Source organism: Rhipicephalus microplus, chromosome 3, assembly GCF_043290135.1.
Source record: "Rhipicephalus microplus isolate Deutch F79 chromosome 3, USDA_Rmic, whole genome shotgun sequence".
Taxonomy (NCBI): domain Eukaryota; kingdom Metazoa; phylum Arthropoda; class Arachnida; order Ixodida; family Ixodidae; genus Rhipicephalus; species Rhipicephalus microplus.
The window spans coordinates 226,769,134-226,782,209 of NC_134702.1; the positions used below are offsets into that span (position 1 = coordinate 226,769,134).

Below are 13,076 nucleotides of genomic sequence, written 5' to 3' on the forward strand. Positions count from 1 at the left end.
ATTGATCAATTTTTAAGGATTGGTCAAGGCATGATACTTCGATTATTAGTTTTGTTAATGTGTACCAGTGCTTAGTAACGAGTTCCTTATTTTTTAAAGGCTGTTCAGCTAGCCTTAATGTTCAATTGATTTGCCAGGGCAATTATCACATGAGGTATTTGGTGCACAACACTTTGTTTTTAATAACTGGTTCTTGTTCTGGGCGCTCGCTTTCATTATTATCGCAAATGGTAGTATAATCTCTCAGCACAAAAATGAGGTTTTTTTCATTCCATTCCATCTCTCGGCACAACATTCCTCGTATAGCTTCTTCTTTTTAATTAACTGCAGCAATATAACGTGATATACTTGATCCACCTTGAGCATGAGATGTTTGATGAACCACGGAGCAATTCGCAAGTCTTGAACGTTCCCTCTGTATTTTTTCCAAATAGGGCAGTATTGTCATTTGCATAGTTATTAGATTTTCGCAATTTACTTGCGATGTTGTTCCCCAGACTAGCATGCCATAAGTCACTTTGTAATGAAAAAGCACATAGTACGCACTTTTTTAACTCTAGTGCAATTGAGTGCATTGTTCTAAAGAAACAACCAACTAATCGTGCTAATGCGGTTATTAGATGATTCATATGAGTGTTCCAGTTCAATTCCTCCTGAAACCACACGCCAAGAAATTTTTGTTCCCTAACGTGTGCTATGCGATTTCCTTGAAATTTTACAGTTACTTATGTAGGTTTGTTTAGAGGCTTGTGAAGCATCAAATGTTTGTGAATCATCAATGCAGGATGCAGTGATCGCTATTAATTTTATGAACATTAGATATTTACAACACGCACGCATGGTAAAACACGGACGTACTGTGCCGGCTAAAGTCAAAGTTAAAAAAACACACAGAAAAAATTTAAACTTTTACTTTAGTCGACGCAGTGCCTCCGGGTTTTTTACCTTTAACCATGTATCATCCCGACCATACGGGCTTCCGTCAAGCTTTAAACTTCAACACGCACGCATGCGCACACTTTTTAGCGCACGCGCGCGCTAAAAAGATGTGTTTGTTCATATATTTATTAATCTTCCCGTACTGCAGTAACTTTAAATCTATCTATCTATCTATCTATCTATCTATCTATCTATCTATCTATCTATCTATCTATCTATCTATCTATCTATCTATCTATCTATCTATCTATCTATCTATCTATCTATCTATCTATCTATCTATCTATCTATCTATCTATCTATCTATCTATCTATCTATCTATCTATCTATCTACGCCTGGGTGCTCTCGGGATCACCCCCTTTAATTGGAGTAAGCCAAAATTATATGAGAGGGTAGGATGGTTGGGCGAATATGACTCGCTCGTCATGACATAAATAACGTCGCAATCCCATCGCGCACGTCGTCTAACTCTTCCCGCCAGACTTGTTCTACATGCCCACGGGGAGGGGGTGGTATATGCCACAGATGATAGACAGTTTATATGTACCCAAGACCCAAGGACGGCGAGAACAGACGTGGGTAATTTACCGTGCGAGCATTAAGAAAACGCTCACAATGGCAGCGTTGGCCCGATGAACGCAAAAAAAAAAGTCTAAGAAAAAGTCGAGCCAAAGCGTTCTGCTTGGCAATGAAGTATTCCACTACACAGAAACACTAGCGCCCGGAACTCTTTTCAAATAGACCCTACTGTTCACGAAACTGCCATTGTAGTTGCAGTGCCGACTTTCAAATTTTATAAACATTACATATGTATACTCCTGCGATACAACCGTTACGTCGTGTTAACGTCAATTGCAGTCACGTGTCATCCGCTTATGCTTTTTTTTTATGTTGCCGCCCCCAAGCCTGTGATCCTCGCGAGCAGCAGCGCTTAGTATCTGCCAACCGCTTCTTGTTATTATCCATGTTGCCGTTGGCATCGTTACGCAATTGTAAACAACTGGTTATGCAAAACATATGCGGTTGTGTGAGGTAAGCCTGTGCATGTATTTGTACACATCTTTAGAGCACATACTCGCAACGTTTCGATGAAGGACCCAAAATGAAACAGCACAGTCTCATTGCATGCACCCGCTTCACATAACATTGATTCTGAAGGTACGTGGGATCTGCCGAATCTTTATTAAGGCTGGTGTAATCCAAGTGAAAAGTACATATTTGTACGATTGTACTACAAAGAGACAAGAATGAACAACTGCATCGCCCCTAGAACTGTGCAGCGCATGTCATTCATCTGTATAAAAAAGTTGTCTTGGTGGCTTCCATGCTCTTTTTAACTATTAGGCATATTAAGTTCGTTGTCCGATTTTAAAATGTGCTTTGGCTGATCAGCTAAGTCAGATTAACTGCTAAAATTTGCCAGGAGAACGATTTATTCGGCAGCATAGAAGAACACAGAGCACGAAGTGAGTACAGTTAGATGCAGTGCCCAAAACCACAGTTGCACAATGTCTGTTGTAAAACTCGAAGTTGAATTTTAACAAGACGTGTATCATACTTTACGTGTAATTGCATCGAAGGCACATGCACGCCGCAGTGGGTGAATTACTGCGCTAAGGCAAAGAGTCTTTTCGGAAAGTGCGCACATCAAACAACGGTTCGGCACGGCATCTGATGCGACGCTCCCACCACTCCCGGTAGTCAAGTGAAGGCGAGGCCTGCAGCGCGGGCTGCTCCTGAATAGCTTGGCACAACGGGCACAGCTCGTGCTCCAGCGTGACGACACGGAACTTCTGTTTCCAATTGAAGTAGGACTCGTACATTTCGGCATCGTTAAGCAGTGCTCGCAGGACCGCTTGCAAATGGCCAGGCTTGTCTGTTGTGCTGATCACAGATTTGGGCGGGAAAATGGGCGTGATGTTTGGTGACGCAAGCACGACGGGAATGATGTCGTGCTTGAACGCTTCGTAAACGAGTTCGTCAACACTGTCAAAACAGGCTGGCGTCGATGCCACTACAAGGAACTTGAATTTTTTAGCGATTTGCGCGATGCAGTCGGTGGGAGACTTGCACTGACTGGACCCACAGTCTGGTAGCACCTGCAGAACTGTTTGTGTCATGCCATCGAGGTCATGCACATCACCGAAATCGTTCACAAGATCGTTATCACGACGCCTACTTTGTAGCTCTTCCTTCAGTTTTTCTAGTTCGCAGGTCGAAGCGATCCAGGCGGCGTCCAGTCTTTTTTTCATTGCTGACCGCCGACTCTGATTGAAGATTGATGATGGCATATCAGCAGCTGCCGGGGATCCAGGGACAAAGCTTTTGTGGACAATGCGAACCCCGGCATCTTCACGATGGGCCATGGTCCAGTTAAAGAGCTGCGACAGCGGGATGGACAGCGACGAGGGCATCCCGGTCCTTTCGACGCGCGAAGTGGCTTGTGCCGGTACTGCTGGGTGCGTGCGTGCCCAGAACACCCACAATTGGTTTGATGCACGTTTTCTGGGCAGGTGGCTGGCGTTGATGAGGTCGGAATGAAAAACAATGGCGTCACTTTCCATAAGGAGACTGTGGTCGTGAGTCACATAGCATGGTACCAGGGGGGAACTGCGGCTGTCGTCGTGAGCATCGGTGAAGTTGCACGTGATGTTTTGTGCCGACATTTCTACGCCAGAAGCATCGGCAGTTTCGGAAAGTGAGCCGGTCCAAATCAGGATGCGGGGGATTGGCGTGTCACCATGGTGTCGATTTTTCCATTCAATCCATGGTGACATTTTCTTTATTGGTGGCAACGAAGACGTTTGGCTTAGGATGAAGGAGTAGGTACACAAAGCCGCTGCGACAACAAATACTGCTAGAGCCCCGTAGAAAACCGTTGCGTTACACAGGCGTCGGTATGCAGCCCACAGCCGTGGCTCGGAGGCGTTACCTTGGCGCGCTGCTTCAGCCATGAAGATACTGCAAAACGTACATTTCAAATAAATGTGTGTCACAGCAGCATGAAACAACAGATAATTTTCAATAAAAACATTAAGTCCGATTAACCACAGCTCGTAATGAATGATAGAAAAAAATTGGCAAGCAAAAATTTAAACAGTCACGCAGTGCACGGTACGTTGCCCAAGCGGTGAAACAAACAAGGTAGCGCTGTTTGAGTGCGGTTATACGGGCATACATAACTTACATTATTGGTGTTGAAGCTAAGCGTCTGCTTTGCTTGGCGCAGAGCGATATTGTCCCAGAAGGCGCGAGCTGTCAGTGACCCACATAAAATGAGGGATGTGATGAAATTGCGAGGGTTTTGAGCGGACGTGCAATATCAAGCTAAACAAGTTTTAAACTGCCAAATGATCTAGCATACCGAAAGAAACGCCGTTGGCAGAAAAGGCGATGACCAGAAGGGTTGATGTCGGGGCGTTTACTGCACCTCCATGCCCTCCTTCATAACTTCTGCGACGTAGCAGTGAATGCGAGTTTCTTTGGGACTAAGCTCACCGACCATAGGATAACTGCGCTTTTAAGCGCTATCAGACCGTCCAAAACGCTACGTACCGATGCTGGTGCCAGCTTCTGTATACTGAACGGCCAGCTCTGTTCGGCGACACATAAAAGGCGTTGGTGACGTGATTGTTCACAAAATTGTTATCGCATTTAGTTTGCCTTGATGCGAGCGCACGCTTCAATATGTAAAAAAAAAGTACATTCGGGTGTGTGATCATGATCCCCACTCTTCATATGCACTCAGATTTATCGCTCGTATATAGTACCAAAAGCATGAATAAGAAACATGTTTTGACGGCTTTGATGAAGAAATGAATCAATAGGCGCGTGGGTACTAATAAGACTTTCCGAGGCCGTCAGGCTCCAGAAAGTCTTAAGTACCAGCCAACGCCAAAGGGTGGCGAAAAAATCGAGGACGTTACTACGCTCTCAACAGAAAACTTCCACCGGACTTACGTCACGAAAATGCGGTGGCGCTGTCTTGGTAGGCAAAAGACACCCTGCCTACTGCAGTTTCTGCTGGGTTTTCAATGGTGCATGTGATGTTCTCAGTCAAGCAACGAGAAAAAAAAAAATTGGCATCATATCTACGGAGTGAAGATGGAAAGTGGGGCGAAGCACTCGTCCATCCATTCGTTCTTGCTTCCGTCCGTCCATGCGTCCATCTGCCTGTCCGTCCGTGCGTGCGTCTATTCGTGCGTCCGTCCCTGCGTTGGTCCATGCATCCGCCCCTGCGTCCATTCATGCGTCCACCATGCATCTGTCTGTGTGTCCATTCTTCCATCTATTCAACACTACAAGTACCATCATCTCGCATCTTTTCATCATATATTCCCCATATAGAAGCACCGCCATCCAGCGGACATTCCAAGGACTAAACGAGAGGTGGCACACGCACACTTTCTTACGGCTTGCGCTTCGGGTCCACTTCCCACCTTTAACCACCTCGAGTTCGTGGTATATACTAATTCATGGCACTGCGGCCCAACGCTCGCTGAACCTTTCTAAAACCAAGGAGGTTACGCTCAGCGAGTATAACGTAGCAACCTTTTCCTGTCAGATAGTGCTCAATGTACATGCCAATGGCTGCTAATGGGAAATGAGAGACCGGAGAATTCGGCTTTTACTTTCTTACGGCTTGCGCTTTGTATCTACTTTCCACCTTTAACCACCTCAGGTTCATTCATTTATATACTAGTTCATTGTATTCATGGCACTGTGGCTCAATGCTCGCTAAACCTCTCTAAAAATAAAGGAGGTTACACCCAGCGAGTATAACGTAGCAACCCTTTCTTGTCAGATAGTACTCAATGTACATGCCAATGGCTGGTAATGGGGATTGCAGCGTGCGCGTTAACTAAAAGCCGAATGCTCCTGTCTCTCATTCCCCATTAGCAGCCATTGGCATGTACATTGAGCACTATTTTTCATTGTTCAACAATGCACAGAAGAAATCTCTCACTGGCACCACCTTGGAAGTCAAAATGTTATAGTTGTTACATACTACAACGGCTACGAGGAATGAACGGGTGTCGCTATAAGAAGCTTCGCCCCTAAAACGGCCTTTTATGAGACTGCCCTACTCACTCCGTGTGAGGGGCCTAGCGAAGGAAACCGGTGTGCCACTCCAACACCGTTTGATTGCTCTCGTATAGTATGCCTGCCACCGTGGCAGTGGCAGGCGATAGATTGCGACGTTTCTTTCTTGGAGGCTACGAAGCATGCAACAATTGCACATATCTAGACATACTTCCTTGAACTACAACATAAATACACATGTCTTGAGTTCTTCGGTGAAGAGGAATTTATTCGGCACTGGTCTTGTTCTTTTGTGTCAGTCTGTGACGGACGAGTGAAACTTGTCTTTCGGCCGGCCTGGTATTGGCAGGCTGATGTGTCGATTCGCCAGCAGAAATGGCATGCCAACATGTAAATATGCGAAATGTACATATTCATGTTTTATTTGTGTCTCTTGTCTACCTTGAAATATTTTTTGTGGTTGTGTTTGTGTGAACCCTCGAATGTTTATGTTCTTTTAACGTCATCTCATATCCATGTTCATGTAAATGACGTCTGTTTTGTCATCATCGTTAGAATATGTCTAAGAAGAAAATGTTCTGTTGAGTGTTATTAACGGTTGTGACAATTTTTTTTCTGAACAAAACGATATACCGACGCACTGCGTCGCGGTTGGATGTGAGTCGCGTCTCTTAACTTAGTTTTGTTTGTTGGCGCACATCGCAGCCCTCAGCGCTTATGGCTTTGACAACGCTTATGGCGTCTCACAAGGTCGTTTTGTTGGCGCACATCGCAGTCCTCAGCGCTTATGGCGGAAGTTACGTGCGGACGTCGCTATAATTTTAACCATATTGTCGAAATCGGCCTACATGTGTTTACAAACATGGAATGGGTCTATAGACCTCTTCCTGTTTGCAAACATTGTGAAGTCTCTGTGAGAACCCCCTCGCTCCCCCCATCTTTTCCTCGGAGCTCATGTACTCGTTGGCAAGAAGCCTGCAGGAAGGATCTTTTCCTTAAATCTTTCTGCATAGCAGCGCTCCGCGTGTCGACACTCTTTCGACACACAATGCTGTGAATAGTTACTTTCTAAAGCCGCAGTTTTTATAAGAAAGGGTCACTGACTATAATGCACAATTCTGTTCGATTAGCATGTGGTGATTTCCTCGTCGTAGTTGGAACCCACAAAAAAAAAAAATCTTATCCCCTTCGAAAGCGAATATGGTGTGCATGTTCACACTGACTGGCGGGTTGAGAAATATTTGCATGACATGGATGTGAACGTAGTTCATTGCCGTCGTGACATGGGCACTGCAGTTTTAAACGAGGTACAACATTGGCGGCAGCATGGTGTTGAGCTGCTGTGTGTGAGGTAACGGGAAAGATTCTCACTCACTATACGAAAAGTTCCCATCTCATATGAATAAAAAAAAAGCAGAAACATATTTTGCTGAGCATTAGGCTGAGGTTAACAAATACCCGTGAAAATAAAGTGAAATTCAACCCTAAGGCATCTCTCATAACCTCTCCCTGAAAGATTATGGGGTTTTAAGCCCAATACCTTAACTAATTACGTAGATGATCTCTTACGCAGTTTCTTCACCTCATCTGATGCCTACATCGTGTTCGCATACATACTTTGCGCTTTAAAGCTGGTATATATATTGTAATGCGCATTGTTACTTAATAAATATCGAGCCGTATGATAGCAAGTATATGAGAAACAAGGGTTTGCACTGTTTACGTTAAGGCATTTTTATTAAGCATAGTTCTATTGAGGTATCCGATAATATGTTACACCTTTATTGGGTTTGCCTATTCGCCATGACACACCATACCGGCAGCTTAGGCGATGTGAAAACATGCTAAAAGCTCATGCGTGTTCGGATCTTTCAGCCCAGAGATCCTGCACTTTTTTTCTGCACGCAGAACAATCGCTGAGATATCCATACCCGCAGATAATCGCATCGAGTGCATTTTTACATTGACTAAAATGTCGAATTGTGAAGTTCCGTCGACAGCTAGTCGGTTAGTGCTACCGTCCCGCAACGAGTGCCCATTGTTTTCTCAAACGAGATAGATCGTTGTTCCCACAATACACGCCACACACAATGATTCTCAATTTCACCGTCCGTAGAGGTGAATCGATATTGTCGATGCCTTTGAACGCACACTATACACGCTACAATAAACATCTCACACTTTCGAAATTTCGCCAACCGTGATGCATGTGCGCCGATGACGTCGCGCTGTGACGTACCCCGTTAGAGGTCTATTGCGTAAATTTATAAGCCTAGTACGGGTCCCTTATTCCTACACGAGTTCGAATGTTTGTGCTTATCTCGACTTCCAACTGTGTGCAACCAAATCCCCTCGCTTAGCGGCCTAAGCTTGGCTGCAGTACATTGTAATACACAAAAAGCTGGGCCGGGGGGGGGGGGGGGGGGGGTGTTAAAGGGCCCCTAACCTCGATCCGAGTTTAAAGGCGAGGCAGTAGTTTCTTTCTCGCTTTCAATACCCTTTATACAAATGCTATCTCCTCCTTGTCAGTCATTTATAAAACACGTGGAATCAAGCGGTGAGCCCATTGGTATTTCGCGCTTTTCGACTACACGCTGCTATTTTATCTGTGCTTGCGCAGTCGCAAACGCGAAAAACGAAAATCAGTTTATCGCGCACAATAGTCATGCGAGAAAATGTAGCATGGGCTTGCCACTGCATCGTAAAGCAAAGTGCGAAACAATTCACAGCAGATAGGTTCAGTTCAATTCAGTTTATTACCTTAAAGGCCCCCCTTTCAAGGAGGGGCATTACATAAGGGGTGGGGTTTTATTTAGGTTAACAATAAGCAGTAGGAGTTGTTTAAGCATTGAAGATGATCAATAATACGGTCTTGAAAGGCAGATGATGAGGCGATGTTGGCGATGTCCCGGGGGTGGTCGTTCCAGTCCGTGGCTGCTCGAAAAAAGAACGAGGCAGAAAAAGCAGTGGTGCGCGAAGATGGGCGGGAAACCTGAAATGGATGACTGGTTCGATGAGATATGCGTGCTGGGGCTACTATATAAGGTGGATGATTGAGGGAAGAATGAAATGATTTGTGATAAAGCATGAGAGTTGCAGTGCGGCGGCGCAAAGAAAGGGGTGGCAGTCCAGATTTCGCTTTCAAAGATGAACTACTGATATTGTATGAGTAAGATGAGTGAATGAATAAGGCAGCACGGTTTTATACCGCTTCTAATGCTTTGATTAAATACGCTTGATGTGGGCTCCATATGGCAGATGCATATTCTAATTTCGGTCTGATTAAAGATTTGTACGCAAGTAATTTCACATGTAGGGGGGCTAGGCGGAGATGGCGTTTGAGAAAACCAAGTGCTTTATTAGAGCTGAAACTACATTAGCGATGTGGGTACGCCATGATAAATCATAAGACAAGGTTATTCCAAGATATTTATAAGATGGTACTGATTCAATTGCGTTGTTAACGATAGAATGCTGGAGCGATATGGGCTGTGGCAACGAGAAAAAGACACAAGTTTACATTTAGAAAGATTAAGTGTCATTAACCATGTGTTACACCAATTAAGCACGTTGTTAAGACTGGTTTGGAGATACAGGTGATCATGCTGGTTACTGATAGTGTGATAAATGCCACAGTCGTCCGCGAACATGCGAATGCTGCAGGATACATGGTCGAGCAAGTCGTTAATATATATTAGAAAAAGAAGGGGACCAAGGACAGATCCTTGGGGAACGCCTGATGTGACTGGGAGAGATTTAGATAGGTGGTCATTAACAAAGACTGACTGAGAACGGGTAGTGAAAAACTGTTCAATCAAACGAAGAGTGTTAGGGTCTGGGTGCAGATGTGAAAGTTTTAGCAAAAGGCGGCGGTGTGGAACTTTATCGAACGCTTTCGCATAGTCTAGAAAAATCACATCAGTCTGCATGTTACGGTCTAGGTTAGTGTGCAAGTAGTGAAGAAAGAGCGTTAATTATGTTTCGCAGGAGTGACCTTTACGAAATCCGTGTTGTGATCGATGAAAAAAATTACATGAGTCCAAGAAACATGCGATTTGAGAGTAAATGATGTGTTTCATGATTTTACAGGGTACACTAGTTAATGAAATGGGGTGGTAGTTCAAGGGTGAGTCTCTGTTACCTGATTCGTACACTGGAACAACCTTCCCCGTTTTCCAGTCATCTGGAACGATTCCTGAGGCGAGTGACTGTGAAAAAATCACAGAAAAATAGGCGGCATAAATTGATTTACTATTCTTCAGTAACTTAGAATTACTTGAGTCTATACCGGCTGATGATGAAAGCTTCATGTTATCCATTACGGACACAATGCCTTCTTCTAAAAACGAGATAGTTGGCATGAATGCTTCGATGTTAACTGATAGTGACTGTGAAGGTGCGTCAAGTTCTTGAGTAAAGACAGATGCGAATGCGGTGTTAAATATTTCCCCACATTCATGGTCTATCACTGGTTCATGCGCGTCGTTAGTCTGTGTGATGTCATGAGTCTGCTTTGGATTTAAAAGTTGCCAAAATTTCCTGGGGTGGCTGGTTAGTAGCTTTCGTAAGTCATCGTGATAAAATGTATGCTTGGCGTTCCGGATCTCAACTAGATATGATTTTTCAACTTCGAAGTATTTATCCCAGTCACTCCGCGTGTCACGGCGTTTGGCCGAACGGAAGAGCCGTTTCTTTTTATTTTCCAGCCGTTTTAAACGTACAGAAAAACATGGCTTATTGTGATTAGTATGAAAAGTAACCCTCGGAATGAACATATTAGTGACGACACTTAATTTATTTTTGAATATTGACCAGTTTTCATGTACTGTGCGAGTGGGAAACACTGATTTGTACTCAGAAAAAAAGGTGTTAAGGTCTTCAGTTATTGTATCGTAGTTTCCCCGGTCGCAAAGACATATTGTTTTTGCGGATGTGTATTTTGGAGCAGAACTGAATGAAAATAGGGCATGTATGACTTTATGGTCGCTGATTTCTGGGAGATAACTGATAGATGAAAGGTTCTCAGGACTGTTAGTTAGTATTAGGTCTAGGATGTTTGCTCTTTCTTGCGTACCGCGTGTTGGTTTCGAGACTGACTCTGGTTAAAATTTAAACATACGTCAATGAAGTTTTTAGCCTCTGCATGACATAATAATGAAGACATGCCTAGGTTATGCCATTCGATGTTCGGGTAATTGAAGTCACCAAAGAGAAGGATGCGAGCATTGGGGTAAGTGGCAACAAGTTGCCTTAGGCTTTTGTTTAGGTGCCTACAGAAGTCTGGATTTGTATGCGGTGGCCTATAACAAACGCCAAGAAGTACTATTAGGAGAGGAGCGTGACAAATTAGCCATAATGATTCAATGTCGGATGTGACGTGTACGACGGAACATAATATACTTTGGTGAATTGCGACCAGAACACCAACCCCTCGAGTACACTTTCAGTCGCTACGATACACGCGGAATTCGGGTAAGTCAGTCAGGATTTCAGCGTCCGAAACGTTATCGTTGAGCCAAGTTTCAGCTAGTACCAGTATATTGCTTCTGGATGACAAAACAATGTTCGATAAGAGTTCGCGCTTTGGAAGAAAACTGCAGATGTTAGTAAATATCACGGAAAATGAGAGTGGTTTGGCAATTGCCGGGCGTTGTCGGTTTGTAGGTACATGGTGCCAGGACGACTGCTATGCGATTTCTTTAACTGTGCTAGACAATTTATCAAAAATATAACGTTTCTGATTGATGTGCAGGGTTTTATACCGCAAAGAGAACTTAGCAGATTTAGCCTTGGCAAATGCTATCAATTGTTTTCGCGCGTGTCGAACGGAGAGCAAAAAGTCCTCTCCAATGCTAAAGTTAGTATTTCTTAATTTCCGGCCATTTGATAGGATGGAATCCTTTGTTTTGTAACATGCGAATTTTACGATTATTGGACGATTTCTACCGAACGAATGACGACCAAGGCGATGAGCTTTTTCGAAGTCATGAGGTCCTACGGTTATTTCTAGATTATTATGGCAGAAATCGATAATTATTTTTTTGGAATTGTTCCTTGTCTCGCTGTCAGTAGGGTCGGAGATGCCATAAAAGATGAGGTTATTTCGACGTGATCGATTTTGCGCGTCGTCTAGGTGGTCTTCTAACTCCTCGATCTTGCGAGACATGCTGCTTGTGACTGCCCGCATCTTTTAGAGGTCGTTTCGGATAGGAGTAAGGACCTGGTAGTGTGCTTCTAGGTCGGTCATCCGTTTGCATAAATCCGTTAATGTTCTATCAGTAGTGTTTAGTTCAGATTTGACGCTCTGTACTTCGGTAATTACTTTGGATTGGCCTGCGACTATTTTATGAAGTTCTGTCAACAAGGCATAGTTTCCGCCAGGGCCAGGGTTAGTTTCCACATCTCCTGACAACATCAACAAGGATTTAATAACGGAAACACATTCGGCGGCAATGGCGAGACAGCACCGTGGGCTCGGTAACACGTAATTGCTATTTTTTTTTTTTGCAAACAGCGCGTAGGATTTACTAACCTGCATCGCAAAGATTAGCGGGTTAGATGGCTGCGTTGAGGTGCAGTCTTGCATATCGAGCAATCGAGAACTGATTTCATTCTGACGTCAAGTGAAAGAGCTGCTGACGTCACGAATCGTGCTGCAACGACGGGAAACGACTGGAGAAAATGAAGTTTTTCGTATATTCAGTGGCTGTACAGGCACCTTTTAAGCTATGCTCGTCGAAAAGAAGCACTGACATTCGAAGCTGTGTATGCCACTGTAGCAGCTAGTGCTGATAGTTTCTGACTGTTTCATAGTGCAAATGAGTTCTTGAAAACGGGGGGAGGGAGGGCTTACTAATGGTGGAAACACGCTAGACACGCTTTCCTGTTTGTTTTGTCTCTGAAAATTAAGGCAAGCCGCTTAGGAGATCGCGATAATGGTTCCAACACGATACGGAACCACGGTTATTTATGGTTATTTATTGCATTAAAAATAATTACTGGTTAGGCGTCATTAAGGAATAATGTCTGTACACAATTGTGAATTGTTTGTACTGGTGCCCATACATCTAATCGCTAAGCGTGAATCCATAC

At 44.1% G+C, this 13,076-nt stretch overlaps 1 protein-coding gene across 1 annotated transcript; it reads right to left on the reverse strand.

The window, feature by feature from the left end:
- Positions 1–2,100: 2,100 nt before the first annotated feature.
- Positions 2,101–4,629, reverse strand: LOC142804144 (alpha-(1,3)-fucosyltransferase 7-like). Its single transcript, XM_075890747.1, has 2 exons — positions 4,497–4,629; positions 2,101–3,902 (listed from the first exon to the last, which is right to left on the reverse strand). The coding sequence occupies exon 2, from the start codon at positions 3,893–3,895 to the stop codon at positions 2,555–2,557; it is 1,341 nt and encodes a 446-aa protein (XP_075746862.1). The 5' UTR covers positions 3,896–3,902; positions 4,497–4,629; the 3' UTR covers positions 2,101–2,554.
- Positions 4,630–13,076: the final 8,447 nt, after the last annotated feature.

Bases quoted from the DNA above. Each gene is read 5' to 3' on its own strand.
- LOC142804144 (XM_075890747.1), bottom strand. From the start codon at position 3,895: ATGGCTGAAGCAGCGCGCCAAGGTAACGCCTCCGAGCCACGGCTGTGG.